General features: G+C 38.4%; 2 protein-coding genes across 10 annotated transcripts in view; one reads left to right on the forward strand and one right to left on the reverse strand.

The window, feature by feature from the left end:
• The window catches only part of LOC129769812 (alpha-1,6-mannosyl-glycoprotein 2-beta-N-acetylglucosaminyltransferase), a 210435-nt gene that overhangs the window by 29027 nt on the left and 155562 nt on the right, over positions 1-25846 (reverse strand). For all 9 annotated transcript variants that reach the window (XM_055772795.1, XM_055772403.1, XM_055772636.1 and 6 more), the window contains 3 exons: positions 22453-22613; positions 2491-2643; positions 2338-2426 (listed from right to left, as the gene is read on the reverse strand). In XM_055772795.1, coding sequence (XP_055628770.1) covers positions 2338-2426; positions 2491-2643; positions 22453-22613 — 403 coding nt within the window. The remainder of the gene's footprint in view (positions 1-2337; positions 2427-2490; positions 2644-22452; positions 22614-25846) is intronic.
• LOC129770292 (uncharacterized) lies at positions 20704-22789 on the forward strand. Its single transcript, XM_055773062.1, has 3 exons — positions 20704-20851; positions 21485-21599; positions 21907-22789. Exons 1-3 carry the CDS (start codon positions 20784-20786, stop codon positions 22417-22419), a joined length of 696 nt encoding a protein of 231 aa, XP_055629037.1. The 5' UTR covers positions 20704-20783; the 3' UTR covers positions 22420-22789.

The raw sequence follows: 25846 nt of genomic DNA on the forward strand, positions 1-25846 counted from the left end.
ATTCACTTGGAATCCGAGAACGGCATGGAAGAGAATTAATAACAGGGGTCTGACATCTGATGAAAAGTCGATTCATTTCCAAAGTTCATGGAAAATAATTGCATCATCGACAGAAGAAAAGAGATAATCCGGGTTGCCTGCACTGTGGGTGGAGATAAAAAACAACCCAAAGATAATTCAATGGAGCAATTTTTTCTTAAGTCGTACGTTTATTAAGCATTCTACAAAAATGCTTCAATACCCTTCTCAGTTGATTTGCAGCAGTCGTGGCGAAAAAAGTCAAGCAACTAGCTCGATAAAGAGGAAAACCGTGAGTGGCCTTATCGCTCCGTACCTTGGGTCGGGAGGTCGGAGTGATCGGACAATTTTCATGAGGAAGCTTCGGTCGAGGCCGGTCGTGTCGGATCAGAAGGCAATCGCCCTGATGGAGGAGCTGAAGGTGTTGCTGAAAAACATCTTATGCTTGTGTGGTTGACGATCAGCAAGAAGGGATTGTCTAAGCCATTGTTATTTGCATTGTTCGCGGTGGACGGGAAGATGTACAGCACGACGTGATTGTCGAATCTTGCCACCCTCATCAAGAGATATCACCCGAAGGAGCGATATGTGGTCTTTCTTCCGGACCTGGTCTCGGCCTATTAGGCCAGGAAATTACTGGAGGAGATTAACCGTTTGGAGGAGATGAAGTTCATGCCATTATGTGTGAAATACAACATCATTCAAATGTCCACCTAGGGCTTCCTCGCACACCTTGATCCGGAACAAATAATTTTCGATGACTTTTCAGCACATATGGGGCGGTATCTCGGTCATAACTTCACGAATGTTGTCTTTCAAATGTTCAAGAGTTTGCGGAGAGTTGGCATAGACACTCTTTCGCATAACCCCACGAAAAAAAAAGTCTAGCGGGTTCAAATCGCATGATTTGGACGGCCAATTGGCATCACCAAAACGCGAAATTATGCGTCCCTCAAATTTCGTTCGCAATATGGCCATGTTCGGTCGTGTTGTGTGGCACGTGGCGCCGTCCTGCTGAAACCACATGCCATCCGTATCCATATCTTCAATTTGTGGCAAAAAAAAAATCGGTTAACATGCGGCCATAGCGCTCATCATTCACAGTTACCGTCTTGCCGTCCTCATTTTCAAAGAAATACGGCCCGATGACTCCACCAGACCAAAATGCGCACCAAACAGTGACTTTTGGCGGATGCAATGGCCTCTCAACAATCACGTCTGGATTTTCTGAGCCCCATATACGGAAATTTTGGGTGTTCACATAGCCACCGAGCTCGAAATGTGCCTCACCGCTGAAGAAAATTTGTTGCGAAAATTCAGCATTTTGCTGCTGTTGTTCGTTCACCCAATCGACGTATGCCCGACGCATTCCATGGTCACCACGCTCTAATTTTTGTACCAGTTGGACTTTATATGGATGTAGATGCAAGTCCAAATACAAAATTCGCCACAATGATGTGTTTGACAAGCCCAATTGCTGAGCACGCCGTGGAATCGAAACATTCGGGTCATCCTCCACACTGTCAGCAACAGCAGCAATATTTTCGGCCGAACGCACATTACGATGATGCACAGGTTTCACAATATCCACTACGGATCCAGTTTGTTCGAATTTACGCACTTCATTAGCGATTGTGTGCTCTGTAGGCCGTCCATGATGACCAAAATCCGTCCGTAATGCTCGAAAATCATTTGCCGGTTTTTCATCATTTTTATAGTATAATTTAACAAAATTAACACGTTGTGCGATGCTAAAACGATCCATATTGTAAAATGGCAGACATTCAACTAACGATATGACGCTTTGGTTGACAGCTATGTCAAACGGTTGTCAGCGCAGGGCTGTATACTTTCGGAAGCCCGAAATGGAAAACCCTGTATATTCTCACCCGTTTACATCTATTTTCGGCTGAATAAATCCATGTATAACTGTAGATCACTCTAATGTAAACTCGCCATAAGGTTCCCGTCAACTGCTCTTAAGACGCGTCCACATTACACCAATCGGCATCGTTCGGCCTTAGCCCTGCCTTGCCGGCGTGCCGAAAGCCGACTTGAACAGGTCGGACTGGGTCGAAGAAAGTCGAAACAAAACAAAACGAAATGCATTCGCGTAGACGGCGTTGTGCTTCGTGTGTTCAATTTGTAGTGCGAAAATGATAACGGGTTGTCAGGTGGAATGAACACATATTTTTTTATAAACTATGAAAATTTGCTATATACGTGGAAATTTTTATCGCAGTCTTCACAACTTTGAAGAATTGATTCGCATATTGGCCCAAAACAGAACGGATGTTCGCACTTGAATAGTATACTTACTGTTCCTTCTTGATATCCCTGGGACAATCTCCAGGATCCGCTCCGGGGAACTCATTGGGGTGAGTTTGTATCGAGAAGGGATAAAAAACCTAAGGAGAGACAATGGAAGCAAACATTAAGTAGTATCTTGCCACAATTCGTCTTCAAGCCTACCTGCATAACTTTGCAGAAGTCTATGCTCTGTACTAGGTCGTTGATATCGTCATCGAAGTGGTCATGTGAGAAGACCAGCATCGTGCGGGAGATGTCTTTTGCTTGCGCCAGGCTAACAATTAAATGGCGTAAATAGGTTATTCTCTTGTGTACCTGGGGAAGATAGTATAGATACGGGATAGCATTAGTTCATTTTCGCAAAAGACCAATTAGGTGCTATGTTTACGACAAACTGACTAATTGGCATTCAATTAACGCAAATAGGAATTGGAGACACATGCCCGATACAAGTCCAACATAGATTGGCTTCTGTTGTCTCTTTAATGATTCCGTGGAATTTGGCATTCGTGCGACATTCAGCGAATTATGTGTTCGAATTAAATATCAGACCATTATTCAAAAACTACAATCGTTATCAACAAGTTGATATCGAGTATCAAAGCAATGCTTAGCACGACTAATGCTACCTTGGCTTTGTACCCTGTCATGACCATAAAATATTTCGTTTTGCTCCTAACTTTCAATGACGAAATTAAAGCCACCCTTAACCTAGAGACTGCCGAATGAATAATATATGAGTTGCTTTTATCGTAATCATTTGTGGGTAATGTACGCGAAGCGGGGTGTATATATTTTCATTTTTTCCCCTTTTGCACCCTGGAAAACAACACGAGCCAGAATTACAGGGCGCAGTAAAACGGCCCAAAGGGAAGATTATCATAAATCACTCGAGTTCGTTTGGTGAGCAGATCCATCTTTTTTTTTTTCCTCCCACTGGTTTGGGGCGATTCGTCTGTTGATTTTTCAGCTCCCCTGTGTTGTGCTGGTGGTAATTTTTGCCTTATGTGTGGTATAAATCAAGATTTTGTGTCTTCTCAAAAGCTAGCAAAAAAAAAGCTCACACTCGGAGTTTCAAATGAGTCGCTGGAAATAAGTCATCCCTTCGAGAATACATTTTTCGCAAAACCGATGGTAGAGCTAATCAAGGGTGAATCGATTTTCGGTCGTTTGCTTGTTTCTGTAGTATGAATCGGGAGCTTTGTTTTAATTGCGTACAAATGTGTTAGAACAGCACCTGAAACAAAATATGGAAATTGATACATTTTGAGAAAAAACGCCCAAGCACGAGCTCGAGCACGAGGCCGCTGGCTGCACTCAGTTCCGACGAATGTTTCCCAACCAGATTTGGTTTCTGATTTTCCATTTCGCAGAGAGTTGTGGGATGAGATTTAGTTTGGCAAATTCGATTTGGTACTTGCGTTCCGTTGCAAAAGTCATGAAACGATGGGTTGTGTTTCCCAAATTGCTTCGAAGCTTTCGGCAGGCGAAAACAGTTTGCAGACAACAAGTGCACCACACCGACAGAAGTTTTCAGCGTCTTCATTATTAACATTTATGTTCGTGACAGGACACGGCGGGCATGTTTGCGTGGAAGAAATCCGTTCAGGAACAGCGGTAGGTAAGAAAAGGTACTATCGTTACAAACGAGGATTCAGATGTGTTTTTCGCTTTGAAATCTAATTATACCCGAACTGCTCGTAAATTCCGGGAAGAAGCGCGTTGAAATCGTTGTGAAGATCACTTCTTACTCGGATAATTATCTTTGGTTTTAATCAAACGAGAATGTCCCTTGGGGGTATGCGGTTCCGAGAACAAATCTGGTGTTGATTTTAACGCTGTTGGCTGTCGAAATGGTAACTTTATGCAAGTGTGGCCTTTGTGCTGTCTATGCAAATAATGGTGAAATTTTCGACTTTGCAAAGCATTAGAACGCTGTCGAAACTGGTTCATGGTCAGGTTAAGGAATTTGAACATTAATTGATAATGTTAGCCGCAGCTCGTCACCCACGCTGCCAGTGGTCGTGTGAGATTGCGATAGCTTGCTTGTTTTAGACGCTATGAAGGAGTTTCGTCTACTCGTCTATAAGGTCAGAATTCATTTAAGCTTTTTGAAGATCTTTACATACTTTACTTATTCATTTTTTACAGAAATTAGTCAGAAAAAATATAAAAAAGGGTTATTGTCAGTTTTGTGTGCATCAAATCGGAAATTCTCTAAGATTTATTTGATTAGTTATACATTACAATTCCCTAATCCCTAAACGGTTCAAATTGATTGCTTTGTATCTAGAACGATACTGAACGTTTTCCTCAGCGAGTTTTTTTCTTTGTGCACGGTAACTTCAAATCATTCCCCTTCGTTGATCGCCGATAAGTTGCTCGTTATTGACGGCATGGATAGGGAAGCTCTCAAATGGACAGAACAAATGTATGGGAAAACGGAATTGCTTCTATTTTTTATCAATTTAAACTGTTTACTCATCATTGGATTGTAATATATAGCATAAAGAACAAATCTTAGGGAATTTTCGATACGTTTGGTATATAAATCGTTTAAATCCGTTCGCGGCAAAAATAGTTATTAACGTTAACTTTATTTCATAAAAACATGACCCGTTTTCTGATTTGGCACTCTTAAAGAAAGACGTAGTTCTACGTCAAAATCGACTTTTACTCACGGTTTCCGTTACCATTCTATAAATAAGCCATCCACGATTTGAAACCACATCCCTTCTCGTTTGGCGGTCATCGAAAAAACATCGTTACCGACGAGTCTTTCTCAGACAAGAGAAGGAGGAGTAGGGAGTAGAGGTTCTTTCCACAAGGGCCCTTCTCAGGGCTAGAGGCGAATGAACTGAAAACGTTTAAACTCTCTTCAAAACAAAAATGGAATGGAATGAAACCAAAATTGCGAGCGAGCTAGCAAGCAAAAGACAAGGTGCAGACATTCATGCCTAATGTTGATTTCACACACAGCTCGAAAAACAAGAATGGAATGAATGGAAGATATAGCATAACACATTCACTACACACCCTCGGAGAAGAGAAAGACCGCTGTATCAAAGTGTGCTGCGACAAAGAAGATGTCAGCAGCATACGGGAAATGTTTGTGCTAGTGCGGATATGGAAAAGTATTCAGAATTTTGGATTACGGACATACACTGCATTTATTTAGATATAACGCATCTTTCATGGAAGTATGCTTTCAAATCCCAGTAGAAAAACCTTACTGTTGCATGTTGTGGGGTTCGATCCCACCTCAAGTGGAATATGGAAGCAAAAATGTTTATACACCCAAACGTTGCCAGAAAGCATTTCATTTTCGGCAAAAAAGATCCCTTTTCGTGTCCTGAAGCGTCAAATGAGCTTCAATCTTTTTCTTTTTTCATTTTGCATCTCTTTTGGGATTGCACCCGAAAAAAAACACGCTATCCACATAGCTACCCTTAGAAAAATCCTCGGTCGAAAACTACTAAATACATTTGGTAATGCAAAATTAGTAGAATGTACAAATTTTTTGTACATATTGTCAACAAACCCGCATCCCTACGAGAGATTAGTATATTTTACTCGATAACATTAGTAAGCTTGGATATTGTCATATCTGAAAACTGGTGAGAAAAGCGCGTATTAACCATTTTCATTGTTCCCATAAGGCAATACGGAGGTATAATAAGGATATAATTCTGATACTTGCATTTTCGGCGAGAAAATGTAGCCGATATTGGGCTTCCGAATCATGGTTCTGCTTGACATATGTGTTTATTAGTACGGTCGAAAATTACTATAGATTGGTAGTATTTACCAAAAAATTCGTTATATTTACTAATTATTTCTCTCAGTGTACTGATACGTTACGTAAATGCGTCATAATATTACATCTCATTATAAAATGAAGTTGAAAAGTATTTTCTAAGAGCAAAAGGGAAAACATAAAGGAGACCTATACCTATCTCGGTTTGGGTCGTGTATTTGCCAAACTATACGAAAAGTTTTCATATGCTATCATTTTAATGTGTCTCCGGTTTTGCTCGCTCATATTGGCGCATATTGGCTCTAGCATATATATTATACAAACGATGTACAGTAGAACCCCGATTATCCGCGGAATAGTTTGGCTAGCTCACCGCGGATAACGAAAATCACGGATAACGCAATAAACGACTAAAAATGAGTTCCAAACACGAAAAAAAGAAATTTCATCATGAAAACTATTTTTTATCAATACAGAAATCATCAAACTATCCACCTATATGGTCGTGTACACCAAGAGTCAGATAGTGTGAAAGCCATAATCGAAACAAATGTGCAAAAGTATATTCCGGGAAGGCCTATGGATTTACTATGGAACTCGCTGTCACGCATAATCCGCACCGCGGATAATCGGGGTCCCACTGTACACGTATTGGGGAGTAGGGCATTTTCTGTTTCTATTTATGGAAGTCTGATGCGAGATGGCAGCGCAGTTCTATCGTAAAGTGAGGAGGGACCCAAACAATTTCGATGCATTTTAAAATAATATCCGAAATGATTCACACGCAGATTAAACAATATAATTCCGTAGTGCTACATCGAAAATGCGGTCGTGTCCTGGATACAATCTCTTACAATGTTTTATGTTCCAAAGCAAGCGTGGAAGTCGTACGAAATATTTTGAAATTGTACTCGCAAAAATTCAAATTGTGTAACATTTTCAGAAGTGTCCAACAGTTCGAAGTTAGTCGGCGCTTTGTCTTCCGCACTTCGGTTCAAGGAGTCTGGAAATGTGAATGTGCGATATAATGGAGACTGGCGAAATCCGGAAAGACCTGTTCGTAAACAGAACAAACTACAGCAAATGTTCGATGTACATGATCCTCAGAGAGGACCTTGGATTGAACCGTGCACTAAACAATGAACACGTGGATTGATGGCATGTTGAAGGCAAGCTGAGTCAAAAGAAGCGATTGGCCTGAAAAAATCCGGCAAAAAAGAACGGGTATGTCGTGTTTGTTGACGAAAGGCAGTAGACGTTTTTCCATGTATTCCTTGACGTAACGGTGGCAACCAAAATTTTGGGATTTTTTCAACATCAAACGAACTCAGAGAGAAATGGGGGTGTGTATGTGTTAGCTCTCTCTCTCCCTCTCTCTCTCTCTCTCTCTCTCTCTCCCCCTCTCTCTCTCACGTTCCTCTGTGAGGAACGCTCTTCCAGCCTTATCTGGGAAGGGTTAACCCAGACGTCGAGTGGGGTTCGCACCCACAAAAACCAAGCCCTCTACTCGTTGCCTTATTCCCCCTGGGACCACATCTAGGCGACTACTTCAGGGGGTGGCTGTGCTCATGCACTCTTCGAGTTTTCAACGCTGACTAGCGTTGCCAGCTTACGTCCTCTTCGCTGGCATACGCTTACCCGTCGAGACGTGTACCGATTAGGAATTGCCCTCCGACTTGACGCGCAATCCGTCACAGTCACCCTCGCGGGGTTTCTCACCTGTCGAGACGTGCACCGATTAGGAAGCGCCCTCCAACTTGACGCGCGCCCCGTCACAGTCACCCTCGCAGGATTTCTCTTCCCAGCGGAGCGCCGATTAGGTAGTGCCCTCCAACATGACGCCCACTCCGTCACAGCTACTCTCGTGGGGTATGCACCATTTTGATCATGGCTTCATCCTTGATGCTCGCTCCTTCGAAATGTTCACAGTGTTTCTCCATCCAGGCCACATCCAGGCAAACATTTTTGCTGTTCTCCACGGCAGTATCTCTCTCTCTCTCTCTCTCTCTCTCTCTTTCTCTCTCTCTCATTCACTCTCTCCTCTTTCTGCTATCCCTTTCGTATATTTATTTAGGCTCATTAGCATTTTAGCTGTAACAGAGCCGGGTTTTAATCGTGTACATGTTAACTGTTTGGGTTTCTATAAATTGCAAATTACACAGTAGTTAGTAGCCCAAATTTCCAAATTTCAATGTTTCAATTAACGCTATCGATTGATTAAATTTCCTGACGCTACTGATTTTTAGTTTTTCAATTTGCACCTTCAATCTCATCAATCTCATCAATCTCATCAATCCTCCAATCTAAATCCGTTTGCGGCAAAATTAGTTATTCACGTTAGCTTTATTTCATAAAAACGTGACCTATTTTCTGACGTGGCATCCTTAATAAAAGACGTAGTTCTATGTCAAAAAATCATTTGGAGCCACTTGAATAAGTGTGATACAAATGATGCTTTATGAATGGGTGTCACACGAGCACACATCATGTCACATCGGTGTCTTGATCACACCGCACACATCGATTGCGACTCGTCGGATGTTTCGGGTGCCTTTTTGCGAGGTTCTAATGCATCCGACTTATACTGCCGTTCTACGGATAGTTGTCCCATGTTCCAAAATTAGCAACTGAGAAAAACGCAATCAAAGTTTTCTAGCATATTTGTCTACCAGAAGCTTTAAGCATTGCAGTTTGTCAATACACCGGGTTTTTTATGAGCAGTAAACTATTGTCCAATGAAATGTAAAAAGTTTCCCTCACTTAAACCAATCAAGCTTGATTGCGGTTTAAAAATACATGGGAAGACAGTTATGCCTAGCATAACAACATGGGACAATTAAACAATTGACAATTGATGTTGTTTTTTTATATACCGGAAACAAACAATAAGTTTTTTTTTATGTTTTTTCGAAAGATTATGCATAAAAACATCGTTTTATGAAGAAGGGGTGATCTGTAACACGTTAGCAGAATATAAATCTCATTGTTATTAGTTATTCGCTAACAAGGTATACACGTGCTCTGTTGACCTTTTTTTTTCTTTTGTTTGAGAATGAATTCGTTCTTCCAAACCAGAAATGACTGCATTAGTCATGCTGAAAGCGTGACATAAAATTCTTGTACTTGAACCGATGTATTTATGATGGATCTATAAAAAATACATGAAGAGACAGTTATGTACGGAATATCAACAAGAGACAATTGAGCTTAATGTTGTTTTTTTGCAAATCTGGGAGTTTTTTTTATTGTTTTGTGGAAGACTAGGCATAAAAACATCGTTTTATGAGGAAAAGTGAAAATTGTTAAAAAGTAATATCGGACAACTATGCGTAGAACGGCAGTATAGTTCGAACATCGCACCAAGTTCCTATCTATGACGAATGATTTGCTGGTGAACAATTCACCTCAAGAGAAGCTTCTAAAAACCGACTGATCCATTTTTTTTACGTAGAACTACGGAAGGAATAGGGTTTAAAAAGAAAATCTGTTTTATTTTATTTCACTAATACAACAGGTAACATTTGCCCTAATGTTAGATACTTAAGTACTATTATCTTAATCTATTTCTATGTAACATGTAACAAATAATAAAAAACTTCCAACGCTTTTAGTTTTCCAATCTTGAATACGTTCTCCCAATAGTTCAGACTGGCTTTAACCTCAAACCAAACAAGGACTGATGAAGTTCCTAACTTATTTGCTTGACACATCGGAAAGTGTTCAATATGTTGAGGAACGACGATGAAAAAATTTAATTGTGAATTTTGCCATCTTTGCTATCGTGGTCATGAGTGAAAAAACTAACGAACTTTTCGATCGACAGATTGCCATGACGAGACAACTGATGCTTTTCTCCACGGTAAATCACTCACGAAATTCAATAAAGGTAGTGCCAGTGAGAAGAAGTCCGTCGACAGTGGGAAAGCACAAGAATGCATGGATGATTCCGTTTGATGAACCAGCAGACGAGAAATATCACTTGTTCAATTTAGCGAAGGTATGTATATGTTATCTCTTGATTAAAACGCGGAGAGAATATGAGCAAAAGGTTTAACAATAGAGGTATCTCGAGCCAATCTTGTCGACAACGACAACGGTATCATCAGTAATTTACTTACCAGCACCATTATCACTATTGTTTGATGGTTTTCTTCTCCGAAAATAATACAGTATCCATCTATCAATACAAATATTTCTGCCCTCGAAAATAAAGTAGCCAAAAGTGAAATGAAACTAAACAGAGAAAAATAGTATCGCTCACTCGCTTTGAGAGCAAAAAAAAACTTCCTAGAGCCAGCTATCCACCAATCCATTCCGCCAGTATCGATTATTCAAATTAAAACAAGAAAATTCGGTAAACAGGATGGGAATGAATTTTCAAGAACTCGGTCACTAAGAGTCGGACAACCTATTTTTTTCTTGCTATGACTATGTACTATGCCGGCGAGGAACTTGGTTCAGGCATTTGGTTCATGTTTTCGGGGAAATAGTGTACGATATGTTGGGGAAATGAGCCTGAGCGACACTGTGACATAAACTAGCCTAGAAATGTAGCGATTTCAGATAGGTGGAAGGTAGAGAAGTGGAACTTTGTTTGAGCAGTGTGATACACATGCATCATAGCGTTTTGACTTGTTGAATTATCTAGCACAAAGATTTCCATTATAAGGAAAATGAAGTGATAGTTTTGATATTTCACAGTCAGCAATTCCACATCAAACTGCCCATCGACTGGTCCTGGTTCTGTTTGTTGGTGGTAACACGAAATGCCATTCTTTAATATCGTATGACCAATTATAGTCGAGACTAGCCAGTTGATGGCCTTTTTTTTGGATAATCGTGACTTAAAAAAACTAACTTGAAATAAATTGATTGAGAATTTTTAAAACCGAGTACGACGTTTTCTCGTGCAGACTTCAGTATATACTGTTCTGATGGGGTCGAAGGATCATTTGTAAAGATATCTCTCATTTTCCACTTCCAACACCCTAACTAGCGTTGGCAGAAAACATTTCATCTTTGGCAGAAATGATACCATTTTATGTGCTGGAGAGTCAAATGCCCAAATAATGAGCTGTTTTAAAAGCTTAAAAATGATTTGTATGAATGCGTGCATACATCTCTTTCTGTTCTTTTCTCATTTCATTTGAGATTGTGCGAAAAAAAAGTCCATGCGACGTCAATGGGGATCGAACCAAGACCGGCTGGAATGCAAAGCTATTTTACATGACCACGCTGTCCACATGGCTAATGATGCTTCAGCAATTGTTCAGCAAATACGTGATAATATAGCATCTGATTATAAAATGAAGTTGGGAAGTGTTTTCTAAGAGTAAAAAAGAAGCGCATGAAGGAGAACAATATCTATCTCGGGCTGGGCCGTGTATGTGGCAAAGTAGCTCGTTCGTATTAATCTCATATTGCTGTACCTTGTATATTATACAAATGCTTATCAGTATTTGTGAATCATGACATTTTCTGTTATGTTATGTCTCATTTAATGTCATAAATCGGGATGACAAAACATGAGCTAAAAATCAATTTTGGGTGAAGCTTCGATTCGGCCATCATAGAATCAGTTCTTGTGTCAGTTGACTACGTCTCGGGCAAAATATATTTTGTCTCGGTGAACAGTCCCGACAGTAACAATGATAATCAATCTTTCGTTAGCGATGTACGAAAACTGACCAGAATGAGGGAAAGTTTTATTCATATGTGGCGGTTTGAACGTCAGACACAAGTATTTAAGAATCATTTACTTCTGTTTCTGCACCGTGATAATTGGGTTATTTGGCATCAATTCATAAAACCCGGAAGGTCATGGCATGATTTAATGAATAGAGGCTTCAGATTCTGCACTGGTCTGCTTGTTTACCAGATCAAAACCCTATCAAAAACTTATAAGGAGTGATCGTACGAATAGTAGATGCAGCTTACAAGCAGTATGAGTGCTTATGCTTAAACGAGCAGTATCCTCTGCGTAGAACGAGATACACACTACAACATGACGCAACTTGGTCGAAACCACTCCGAATGGGCTATTTTAATTGATTGAGAATTTAAGATGACCTACGAATAAGAAACTTATTGCAATTAATGTGAAATTGACGTTGATTTTGTAAAGGAATGAGAGTTTTTCCATCTGGTTCTATAGTTATGAAACACTGGAATTTTAGTTTTTTTTCACGTCCGCGTCTGGACACAACAATAAAGTTCAAATGACCAGTCTTTTAAATGAAGATAGTTATTATATCCTACACCGTATACTTCAATTCAATAGACTTCTTACATATCTCTGGAAACTCAGAAAAATTGAGTGGTTCTATAGTTGCGAAACGCAGTGTAATTGGTAAGTTTTTTGTATAAATAAGAAAAAGATAAAAATTATCAAGAATTTTTGCAATAGGAGTCGAGGAGGAGTCGTCACTTCATTCTGGAAAAGGGGTCTCTTGCCCAAAAAAGTTTGAGTATCCCTGTTCTGGACACAGAAATAGCTTTTGACACACTGTGGCACGGAGGTTTAATTTACAAAATGATTGTCAAGAACTTCCATTCATAGTTAGTAAAACTTTATGCTTCATTTCTAGAAAATCCTACGTTTTAACCCCACATTTACAACACACATTATTCAACATCTAACTTTTTCATTCCTAAGGGTGGTATGTTATCACCAGTTCTGTATAAACTTTTACTTGTGATATTTCTAACTTTCAAAATTGTATTAAATATCTCTTTGCTGACAATTTCGCTTTAACCCTTCTTTGCATGATGCATGCATTATTGCATTATTGGTGAAATAAATCAAGGTCCAGACACGATCAACTTAAAGTGGACTTGGGCATTCAATGTTATGATGGAAATTTCCACCATTATGCAAAGAAGGGTTAACATCGTCTGCAAAAAGATCAAAGGACGTGATTAGTTGATTGATATTGATTTTTGCAATAAATGGAAAACGAAAGTAAATGCAAACAAGTTCTCTTCACGAGGTTCACAGCGTCTAGAAAACTCTCAAGTAGATGTCTACCAGTTGACGGTACACAGGTTGCATGGAAAGATGACATAAAATATCTAGGTAAGGTCTTGGATAAACGGATTACGTTCCATAGAAACACTCAAAATGTTGCAAATATTCAGAACACATGTATCAAATTGATTTACGACCTCTCATATTGGTTTAACACTGAAAATGTACATTAGACAGCGAATATCCACACCCGAGGTAGGTTTTGTAACAATTTAAATCCAAATTTCTTGAGAAAAATTGTAGCATCCGACCATGAGCTCATTCGTGAGCTTTGTGATTAATCATTGCAGTGTTTGTTTTCAGTTTGTAAGTCAGTCAAAGCTCATGCTAAAGTTTTTCTTTTTTTTTGCTCAATAGTTTAAAGTTTTTTATTAATTCGTTTTTTCCCTTAGAATCTTATGAATTGATTCGACTTTATAAGCATTAATTGTTTGCTGTATAGCTTATGCTGATCTCAGAACATGAACAATCATTTTGTAAACTCTGTACATATTATCATTAGTGAAATAAACGATGGAAACGATTGATTGAAATATGATCTTCGACAGAGTTCCACTCTGAAGCTAAAATAGAAGACTTCAATTAGTGTTATAATGAGTTATAATACCTAGAATGACCTTCTCGAGATACTATTTGTTTTCCAAATAATATTTTTTTCATTTAGAATCGTGTGTGTGTGTGTGTTTGATAAACCTAAGCCTTCAGCTCACGCAGTGAATTTGTTTTTATGTCTTCACTGGTGTCAACTTTTTAGTTATTTTTACTGCCTTTTGACTTTAAGATTGAACTGCGCTGCCAACTCGCACCAGACTTTCTTCTTCCCTCTCAGGTATCGATTAAAAATTATGAACAACTTTGCTCCTATATTGAGGTGGGATCGCACCCCAGAACATGCAACAGTAAGGTTTTACTCCTAGGATTTGAAAGCTAACTTCCATAAAAGACACGTTGTATCTAAATAAATGCAGTGTATGTCCATTAGGGTGACAGCGAAAATGGTCATGTCAAATTTCAAAAACGGACCATGTACATATTGTTTATTGGCCCATAAAAAATGATCTGTGCAAATTTCAGCTCAATCGGACATGATTCAAGGATGCCTCAAAGCGCTCAAAGTTTTAATTTTTTGATCCTCGAAAATCTTCCAAGGGGGGAGTCAAGAAAATTTGGAAAATCGAAATGCCATATTACTTAAAAATGCATAAAACGTCGAGATCTGGTGTTATCTCGAAAAAAATATTTTGGCCGAAAATCGACCTTTTGGTACTTAGCCTGAGAGGCAATGAAGGTATAGAAAAAATAAATAAAAACAGGAAGTGGGTTATATCTATGGTATAGCCGCAAGGGTGACGTAGGACTATCGTTGATTTAAAGATCATTTGTATGAAGTTGAATCTGAATTCATTCTGAATGAATGAATATTTGGAGAACTTCGAAAACGAGAGCGTTACGTTGGAGGCACAAGGTTTTATGCATCCAATATTGGATACGGAAATATCCTACTGATGAGGAAGAATAATCTTCAGAAGCTATCCTGTTGATTGCGATTGATTGAAAAATCACAAAACCTAATGTATTTGGTCACAGTGTTACATGGATAGAAAACATTAAAATAAACTCTTTCATATGAATGTAATTTTAAATTCCTAGAGGAACTGGAAGATTATTTTCAGTAACGATTAGATATTTCCACATTTTCCTCGATACTGGAAGCCCACCAGTGGTTAATGCTAACTCGATAACCATATGTTAATAGCACTTGATTAAAACATATTTGGTCACAGTGTTACATGGATAGAAAACATTCAAATAAACTCTTTCACATGAATGTATTTTTAAATTCCTAGAGGAACTGGCAGATTATTTTCCGGATCTTTCTCGATCCAAACGGAAAGAATTCCGTGCGTGTATGTGTGTGTGTGTAGCGGCTGCTTCGAGATCTTCCCGGGGAACCGTTTGTAGCATCACTCTCCTCCTGATGGATTCCCTTCTGGCCTAAGGTGCACAAACAGACACCGTTTATCCGCGCTTTCATGATAAATGAAGAGCTTCACCACAACAGCGACAACATGCTCCAATCGCTGTTCAATTAGAACTGAGTGGATTTCCGAGCGGCGCTCGCTTATATACCGATTGGTGATTTCAATAGCCTATTTTGAAAGCAAATTTAAGACTATTGAAACAAGTTTTTGGATCAGAAAGTAACAAGTATAGAACGCGTAGACATTTTATCCTTCGAATGAAGTGTTTATCATACCATTTCGTTCAGTTGTTTAGGAGCTATTAACACTCAAAATCTCGGTCTTCGGCGTAACGCTTTCGTTTTCGAAACTTTGATTTTACACCCCGGTATAGAAATGAAAGACGTAGTCCTACGTTAATATCGAATTTAAAGAACCGACCATGTACATTTTGTTTATTGGCTTCGATAAAGAGGGCTTCCCCTTTTTCGAGCGGCATTAGGCATGAATGATATCCGCTCGTTGTGTTATACTTGCCAGCTCGCTCGCGACCAGAGATGCCAATCTTCCTGATTTTTCAGGATTTCCCAAACTTTTTGGAATATTCCCTGATATCTTGACGAATACTCGATTTCACCTGATTTTACTAAAATGATCCTTATTTTCCTTTATTGTTGTATTTTCCGCTTAGGAGATTCGCGTTGTCGGAGGTACATCGTAGATATTTATTAACACGTTCGACGCCCAACGCGACGTTTTTGAGTTTCTTGCAGAGCCCAACTTGCGATTAAATTATTAGATGAAGATGAAACTTAATTTATAGATAACTTTTACATGATCTAGCAATGTTTGTTTTCAATTGAAGACGAATTGATGACAACAACACATGCCAAAGTCATAGTATAGGGGTTTTGCAAAAAACTGCAGTACAACCATCCGTACTATAAATTATTAAAAAGTATAGTATAAACAGTATAATATTATGGTTATGATTTAATTATTCTTCTTCGTATCCTATAGTTACATTTAGATGCCTATTCTATCAAATTCCTTCTAACAATCCTACTCAATTTGAGCGAGGAAAGTGTCACCCATATCTGGGTGACGGGGCGCCGAAAGTGTTAAAGCTTGAGGTTGGCGTAAAAGAAAGATACTCCCTTCGAAAAAAACGTATTCCTCTATTACGTAGAATATATATTTGATACGGAAAAAAAAATTTCATTCATAATTTTTCATTCAAAAGTATTTGTATTCCATCTGAAAAATCAATTATGATTCTAGCTTTATAATAAAAAAAACCCCGAAGCTCAATGCCTCAACGCAACGAATTATTTTGGAGTTTAGCTGGAAGGTGCCTTCAGATTACCACAGAACCAGGTTCCTAAAAAGTTCCTTCAAGGCGAAAAACTCTCACTCTATGGCCAGCATAAAAACCTTCAGTAGTTTCCGACGATGATACAAACATGTTCTTGGAGGATAAAATTTTCAAGTGACGTGAATAAATGTATGTCTGCCTACAAAAGTGATGCTTCGGTTCTTCCAAAAACCGTTGCAAACATTCCGGACAACCCTGGATGGACCATCCTGATTTCTTCCTGATTTTTATTTTCATATTCCCTGATTTTTTTAAATTATAGATTGCAACCCTGCTTGCACCTGTGGTTTCATTCCAATCCATTTTTGTTTTTAAGAAGGACCCTTGTGGAAAGAAATTCTACTCCGTACTCCTCCTTCACCTTTCTTCTTCTTCTTTCTTTGTTTTTAAGAGGCTTTAAACTTTTGCAGTTCATTCGCCTTTATTCACCTTTCTTGAGAAAGGCAATCCACTCCCGCTCGATGTTCGCTGGCAACGATGTTGCTTCGATGACCACCAAAACGAGAAGTGGTATGGTTTAAGGTAAGGTTGGGTTTTTTGATTATAGAGACTTTAAATTTTTTCAGTTCATTCGTCTCTAACCGTGAGAAAGGCTCTTGGAAAACTTTACTCTACTTCTGCACTACACCTCCGCCCTCATTGCCTTGAGAAAGGCACCCGATCACTCGTCGTCTAGCGACGATGTTGTCAAGTAGGCGTCCACGATGATGATGTGTGGCTAAGAATCGCGGATAGCTTATTCATACCAAATAAGATGAAAATGGAGAGAAAAGAATATATTAGAACCCCACTCAATGCCGAATTCATTCATTATAGCAAATTTGTTCATGCATCAGCGATATGAACAAAATGAACTCGTTTGTTATTGTCATCAATATAAAAAGGGGAGTGTGTTTCGAGCTGAAAAAAAAGTCACTGAAATAAAATCATATTCGTTACTCGTGAATATTTGTTGATATTCTAAGACACTGATGAGGAATGAGGAATGAGGAATGAGGAATGAGGAATGAGGAATGAGGAATGAGGAATGAGGAATGAGGAATGAGAAATGAGAAATGAGGAATGAGGAATGAGGAATGAGGAATGAGGAATGAGGAATGAGGAATGAGGAATGAGGAATGAGGAATGAGGAATGAGGAATGAGGAATGAGGAATGAGGAATGAGGAATGAGGAATGAGGAATGAGGAATGAGGAATGAGGAATGAGGAATGAGGAATGAGGAATGAGGAATGAGGAATGAGGAATGAGGAATGAGGAATGAGGAATGAGGAATGAGGAATGAGGAATGAGGAATGAGGAATGAGGAATGAGGAATGAGGAATGAGGAATGAGGAATGAGGAATGAGGAATGAGGAATGAGGAATGAGGAATGAGGAATGAGGAATGAGGAATGAGGAATGAGGAATGAGGAATGAGGAATGAGGAATGAGGAATGAGGGATGAAGAATGAGGAATGAGGAATGAGGAATGAGGAATGAGGAATGAGGAACAGTGTTGAAAAAAATCATCTTCGTTTAGCTCAAAAGCATATATTTTCGGGCTAGGTTGCATCGAAAACCTATATACTCCAAACGAAAATCAAAATGACAGATCCAAGCAACCAGTGAATATGAGCAAATGAACTTTTGTTGATCAATATGTTTTGATGTTTATTTTTCCACCCAATGTCATTTTCATCTCGATTATTCAGAATGCCAGAACAGAATTTCATTTTAGCCAAATGAATATCTGCTGTAGTTTACTTTTAACCAGTGGTAGCTGTGTGCGGCTGGTTTTTATGTAGGTCGGATTGTACTGATGCTTAAGTCCTTCCAAATCAACGCAGGCAACAAGAAGATTATGATATGTTGTAATTCATTTGATCATCGAGTGTAGGAGCAATTGTTATTCAATTGCAATACGGTGTTTAGGGATCGTTCGCAATGCTGTTGTTACCGTCTCGCCAAACAAAATCCTGCGCGATTCCTTGGAAAGATCGTTTCATCGAGCTCTGGCGTTTTTGTTCTCTAAATGATCCAGATTGACTAATTTTATTTTATTTTTGAATTTTGGCTCAAAATCAATGCCAGAACGAATATCGTTTCGAATGTGAGAAATATCAATTTGTTGCTTTTGATATTCAAAGTATAAATAACAGCGAAGTTATGAACCCCACTCAATGCCGAATTCATTCATTATAGCAAATTTGTTCATGCATCAGCAATATGAACAAAATGAACTCGTTTGTTATTGTCATCAATATAAAAAGGGGAGTGTGTTTCGAGCTGAAAAAAAAGTCATTTACACTGAAATAAAATCATATTCGTTACTCGTGAATATTTGTTGATATTCTAAGACACTGATGAGGAATGAGGAATGAGGAATGAGGAATGAGGAATGAGGAATGAGGAATGAGGAATGAGGAATGAGGAATGAGGAATGAGGAATGAGGAATGAGGAATGAGGAATGAGGAATGAGGAATGAGGAATGAGTAATGAGGAATGAGGAATGAGGAATGAGGAATGAGGAATGAGGAATGAGGAATGAGGAATGAGGAATGAGGAATGAGAAATGAGGAATGAGGAATGAGGAATGAGGAATGAGGAATGAGGAATGAGGAATGAGGAATGAGGAATGAGGAATGAGGAATGAGGAATGAGGAATGAGGAATGAGGAATGAGGAATGAGGAATGAGGAATGAGGAATGAGGAATGAGGAATGAGGAATGAGGAATGAGGAATGAGGAATGAGGAATGAGGAATGAGGAATGAGGAATGAGGAATGAGGAATGAGGAATGAGGAATGAGGAATGAGGAATGAGGAATGAGGAATGAGGAATGAGGAATGAGGAATGAGGAATGAGGAATGAGGAATGAGGAATGAGGAATGAGGAATGAGGAATGAGGAATGGGGAATGAGGAATGAGGAATGAGAAATGAGAAATGACGAATGAGGAATGAAGCAGGATTATAAGTGAACTTGTGTTATGATTATTCACTTACAACCTCAAGGAAAAGGTTAGTGCATGCTGGCGTTAGTATGCTTATCATGTGAGGGTGAAAATCTGAGACATATAGTGTCACAGCTTCACTTCCTGGCATGTAGGTATCAGACAGCTGTTGTATTCGCAACACATGACAGTACCATCGAAGCATCGATTGGCAAAAAGTGAAGGAATTTCCGTTTGAGCGACACAAAGTGTTTAAAGCATTCAGCGCGTTAGATCCTTATACCGGAGCGATGCAAATGTTTCTAGCAATCCTGTTTTGCCAAAACTGTCCGTAAACCACCATAAAAATCTTGTATTTTATTCTGCCTAAGTCACATTTTCCTAGCGACACGGTGAGTAAAAATAGGAACATCAGTGTGTCAAACAAAGCAAGATACGCAAGAGTCAACCTACAATCAACTCTTTCCACCTAAACAGAAATTAAAATACCTCTATTTATATTACTTTATTTCTCCTTTGCTTTTCCCGTTTCCATCTGAGATTGAACTAAGCTCATGCTGTTGGCACGGAACTAATAAACGTAATAAAAAAGTTTGGTTGATGTCGGTTTCTTTGCATCTATTATTCTACGTCCACATGTGTCGTATATACCACCGTGTTTAGGGTTATTGTATTTTTCGGAGCAAGGCACTGAACGGAATGTTCACTCACGTCTATGGGAGTGTGAAGTGATCCGGTGGAGAAGCAAAGTCACTTGCAGGGCGAGTGACACTGGTGGGAGTGGTCCCCCGCGAATCATGTAAACTTTTGAAAGCTTGTTTCGATTATTTCATACTCTGAAGGGGTGGGTGGTGTGTTCTGAGCTCGGCTCGAAATGTTTTCAAAGCGTATTGAATTTCGGAAACTTCCAAAACAAAAACGGGTCGTTCGTTTCAGGACTAGTTTCATGCCCAGCCCCCTATAGTTGTCCCTATTCTCCGAACAAAACACCAAAAAAGCATCGAATGACATAAGCGAAACAATCAAACAGCTTTCGTTTATTAGTTTGATACGGGCCGCTTCCTCGAAAAAGGGGTGAGCGTTTGCGGAAAACGAAAGCTGCGGGCCTCACTTCAGGGGGGGGGGGGGGGGGGGTGGTTGATAAAAATACCAAAACATGAGCCAAGCATAACCGAATTATAGCTCAGCCGAGAGTGGGAGAAACAACGGGAAGCAACAGAGGAAAAGAATACCTAAAAAAGAACTGAAAGTGTGGCAGGACCTAGCACAACACAAAAGACCTGAAAAAGGTTGTTGCGGAAGTAGGCCTTCCCCATTCGCGAACGGACGGTTTGTCCGTTCGGTTCGATCGTTTGATGGTGGATAATCCTTTTTATGCTGTGCGATCAGTGAACTGCTTTAAATATGAATGTGATACGATTTAAACTTCCGGAAAATTTCCATCCCAAAACGAAAGTGTACCGACGAAAGAAGTAAGAAATTGAATTGTGCACGTATTATCAGTATCTGTGTTAAGGTTTATCAAGCTTTATTATGAGGATGAATTAACTATTGATGATTCCACCTCGATAAAATTGAATATCGAACCGAAGCTTGCTTGAGAAGCAGAAGTTGTGCAACGTTAAAGCGTAGTTCAACAAGTCAACTAAATTTTCCAGGCCTTTGAACATCCGGCATTGTACACCAAGCGTCGAGTTTTGCATCCTGGCAGTTGAATAATGTGCTTTTCCGCGGTTGCAACTATAGCACCAGTGTTCAAGTAGGTGTTACACCTCAAAGGTATGCTGCGGGATGAGAGATATTCACTAGCAAGGATGCAGCGGTGAGGGTAGCGTAGGATCCGGTTATAGTTTTTCCCCGAGGTCGCGACACGAGCGGAGAGGGAAAACTTATTCAATTTATGCTTTGATGTGAAAACTAATTAGTGTCGTACTTTGTCTGATGTGCCCTCTACATTTCCATGGAAATTTATCGTAATGATCGATAGTTTGCGTGGATTGTGATGTAGCTTAAAAACCGATTGGAAAAAGGAAATCGTTTGTTGTTTTTTTTCGATGAAATAATTTCACAAGAGTAATCTCAAGTCACTTCTGCTGTATTCGCAGGATATCTCGCTGTGTTTGGATTTCGCCGGATACCCTATTCACGCTTTGCGAAGTGGTTCTTCGAAAACTACTGCTGCATGTTGTACCGCGGCAGAAGTTTTGGCCTTTCGTTATTGTAAGTACTGAATAAAACATATTATGATGACACTTTTCCCAATGTAAACCACATACTGATTAGAAAAGTTCTTCTCTCGAAGTGCTTTGAAGTGATAGCATCTATAAAAACAATGTTCCGTGAACAATTGTTTCTACTTTTCTTCATTTTATAATAACTAGTTTGCTTCGAGGCAATTAGTTAAGTTAAACAAATTAAAACACATAATTGCCATTTAACATTGTTACTTTCCGCCGTTCAGAGAGAGCACCTCATTTTCCAACGAAAAATAATATCTTCAAACATTGTGTTCTTTCTCCCCCAACAGTCTCTTTTACCGAATGAAACCGCTCGCAGCAGCGTCTGGCATCAGGTCGAGTGTCCCTGGGATTTCAACCGGCCTCAGCACGCCACTGTTAACTACTCCAACCATTGGAGCCTGCTGTCAACAGCGGCGCAGCACCAACACAAGACACTGTCGAATATCCGTGTCGGTTCGTTGGTGCGGAACAAAATAACCCAGCAGCTGCTGCTAGATCTGGACTATTGCAGCAGCAGTGGCAGCGAGTATCAGCAACCCCAGGGATCCCAGTATGAGCTTACCAATCGGGAGCTGTACAGGATGGGATTTTCCAGCCCCGAGAATTCAGCGTGCGATTGTGGCAAAAACTGTGGTCAGTGCAAACGTAATCTAGCCCGGACTCGGGAGGAAACGAAGCCAGTGATTCAACAGTTGGTGATTCTGGGCCACAGCAAGATGCAGCCAGCAAGGCGAGGCACCTGGCAAATGCAAATTAATGGCGACAGGTTCGGAGCCGGCTGGAGCCAAGTGAAAATGTAATGCATCACGGAACGGAGTGGAGTGCCAACTTACCTGCACTACTATTATCACAGAATCATTTTGTAACGGACCGAAGATGTCCTCGTTCAGGATCGTCTGCAGCTCGTTGTAGCGGTGTATCATGCGAAGAATCTCGCTGATGTTTGCCGATCGTTGGGCGCCCTCAGACACTCCCGCGCTCGTTCCATTTTGACCTAAATTGATGTTGTTTTCATTGGAAGAAAGAGAAAAAGAGATAGTGAATCAGGATTAGTAAGGAAGTAAAATAATTGCACTGGTAGTTATTGCACAAATTACGGCTGGATTATTTCCTCGTTGCTAACAGAAACACAGTCCATATAATAAATTGTAGAGGAATTGAAAGTTATGCTATGGGGGATAGATTCTCTGAAACTGGTTTTAACATTGAACAACATGAAAGTTTTAGATACAAGAATTTCATTATATAGATTATAAATTACAGAGGGCGTGTAGCATAACTTAAAACCCCATTTCAAATCCCATTTTAAACTCCACAATAAACTCTTTATTCTGCTTCCCTATAAGCAATCAATTGTTTTATATTAAATGACTCTTGCGCGAGCAATTCAATTTTTACTTTTCCCACAAATCATTCTTCAAGCATGACTTCATCAATTGCTTTCCCCACAAATTATTCATTATCCATAAAAACTAACATGTATGCGCTAGCAAAACATCCATTCCGTGTCAAACCGATATGTGGTTCTCAGATTTTCGTCAAAAGTGGTAATTTTGTTCGTTATCGCAAAACATTAGATCCGTATTTTTTTATTTTTTTATCAGGGTGCCCTTTATCATTTTAGTGTGGTTCGAATTTTTTTCCACTTATTCCCAAAAATGACTTTTTTCAAAAATTCATAACTTTTGAACCACTGAACCGATTCAGATGATTGACATATCAAATTGAAGCCAACGAGCCAATGAAGCCAATAGCTTTTTATTGAAAAAATATTGAACTTGCAAAGAAACTGGATTTTATTTTCGTTATTATTGTTTTATTCGTTTTTTATTGTTTTCATGGCTCTGGAAGGCTAGAAGGCGCTTTTTTATATTTTTTATTGAATTTGTTTTTTTACATAACATATCTCGATATTTTTTCGTTTTTGTAATATGATTTTTCAAAGTTAACCGATGGTTCGAAAAATAATTATTCCCCTCCACAAAACTTACAACAAAAATCATAACATTTGAACAACTGCACCGATTCACATGATCAACATATCAAATTGAAGCTTATGAGTTAGTTTTCTTTGGAAAAATATTACTTTTGCGAATTGAATTTTGGACTCCAAATCAAAACAATCCCAAACAGGAAAAGCTCTACGCACTTTATTTGGAATTAACTCTAGGGTTTTAAAATAAGCTCAATGATGATCATGTTCTGGACTTTCGACGTGAGCGATCACGTTCGAATTTGCTTGAGTTTCTGATCATGAGTAATCATGGCATTATATGTATATGGAGTCTTTTAATAAGAAGTAAAAGTTAATAAGAAAGGGTTCATTATCAAACGAACTCTATTCCTTCTCATTTGAATGCGATGAACGCATTTGGCCGAATTTTCGAAACTTAAAATTTTTGTATGTTAACAATCATTTTTAGCCACAAATTATGAATCCTGATGTGATTTAAAACGAAAAGGGTTATTATCAATCTCCTTCAAAATGTAGCCATTCTCGAAATATTTAAAAAAATATTTCTAATTTATAATCTTTTTCATAGTAAATAATCTCTTTTAATATGTTTGTCGTGTTATATCGCCATGTTCATGAAATTTTATGAATTTTCTTATAATTTCCAACAATTTTTTCGATTGATTGAAGTTTGTATTAAGATAAAAAAGATTTTTTAGTTTCGTTACGTTTTGTATTAACCCACATGTCTTCGAATGTTTTTACCATAACGATGTGTTTGGAAAAGTTGTTGGAAATTATAAGCGAATTCATAAAATCTCATGAACATGATGGTATAACACGACAAACATATTTAAAGGGCCTATTTACTATTAAAAAGACAATAAATTACAAATATTTTTTTAAATATCTCGAGAATGGCTAAATTTAGAAGGAGATTGATAATAACCTTTTTTGTTTTAAATAACATAAGGATTCATAATTTGTGATTAAAAATGACTGCTAACATACAAAAACTCGAAGTTTCGAAAGTTCCTAAAAATTCGATGTTCCACAAAGATCGTCAAAAATAGTTTTACCATCTTGGGCTCATTTTTTAAATTTTCTACATGACTTCTATTTTATAAGAAAAAATTGAAAAAAATATAAAAGAATACGTATTTTTTGATATAGCAAATTAAAATTTTATTTTGTAAATAAAAAAAAGAGTACTAATTTTTCTTCTCAGTGTATATTTTTTTCAAATTAAGACAACACTACTCTATAACTATTTCCAACACACTATTTCGGTACGACTCATATTTTTTGAGATATAAATTATCAAAGATTTCACTTACTCAAATCGATACGCCCTTTTCAAAAGTTACGCTTGAGTCAAAAAATGAACCATGATGATGTATTTGGAAAAGTTGTTGGAAATTATAAGCAAATTCATAAAATTTCATGAACATGACGGTATAACACGACAAACATATTAAGAGGGATTATTTACTATAAAAAGGCAATAAATTAGAAATATATTTTTAAATATTTCGAGAATGGCTACATTTAGAAAGAGATTGATAATAACGTTTTTCGTTTCAAATCACATCAGGATTCATAATTTGTGGCTAAAAATGATTGTTAACATACAAAAATTCGAAGTTTCGAACATTCCTATAAATTCGATGTTCCACAAAGTTCGTCAAAAATAGTTTTACCATCTTGGCCCATTTTTTAAATTTTTTGCATGACTTCTATTTTGTATGAAAAAATAAAAAAAAATAAAATTATGTATTTTGGATATTGCAAATTGAATTTTTATTTTGTAAATAAAAAAAAGAGTACTAATTTTTTTTCTCAGTGTACAGTTTTTTCATATTCAACCATCAATACTCTATAACACTTTCTAAGACACTATTTCGGTACGACTCATAGTTTTTGAGATATAAATTATCAAAGATTTCTCTTACTCAAATCGATACGCCCTTTTCAAAAGTTACGCTTGCGTCAAAAAATTCCCAATTGCTGTGGAAAACCTATATTTCCTCCAACCCAAACGGAATACACACTTCCATTGGAATCAAAAATACAAGTTTTTAAAATCTGCATTTTTAGGACGATTTCATATGGAATTGCTGGGATGTCAATTGAGTGTCGGTCACTAGTTCAATTGATAGGGACAAACGTAAATCACAAATAACAGCAAAACAAGCGGCTGGTGAGGTGTGGTTATTCAATCGAATGGATGGGATACTGTGAGAAGAGATCCATATGAGTGAAACATGCCCGTA

This window comes from Toxorhynchites rutilus, chromosome 1 (assembly GCF_029784135.1).
Source record: "Toxorhynchites rutilus septentrionalis strain SRP chromosome 1, ASM2978413v1, whole genome shotgun sequence".
NCBI lineage: Eukaryota > Metazoa > Arthropoda > Insecta > Diptera > Culicidae > Toxorhynchites > Toxorhynchites rutilus.

Excerpts from the sequence above, each read along its gene's own strand:
- LOC129770292 (XM_055773062.1), top strand. The coding sequence starts at position 20,784 with ATGAATGTGATACGATTTAAACTTCCGGAAAATTTCCATCCCAAAACG. Across the intron at positions 20,852-21,484 it reads AAAGTGTACCGACGAAAGAA|GATATCTCGCTGTGTTTGGA; the intron begins GTAAGAAATTGA and ends CTGTATTCGCAG. Across the intron at positions 21,600-21,906 it reads AGTTTTGGCCTTTCGTTATT|TCTCTTTTACCGAATGAAAC; the intron begins GTAAGTACTGAA and ends CTCCCCCAACAG.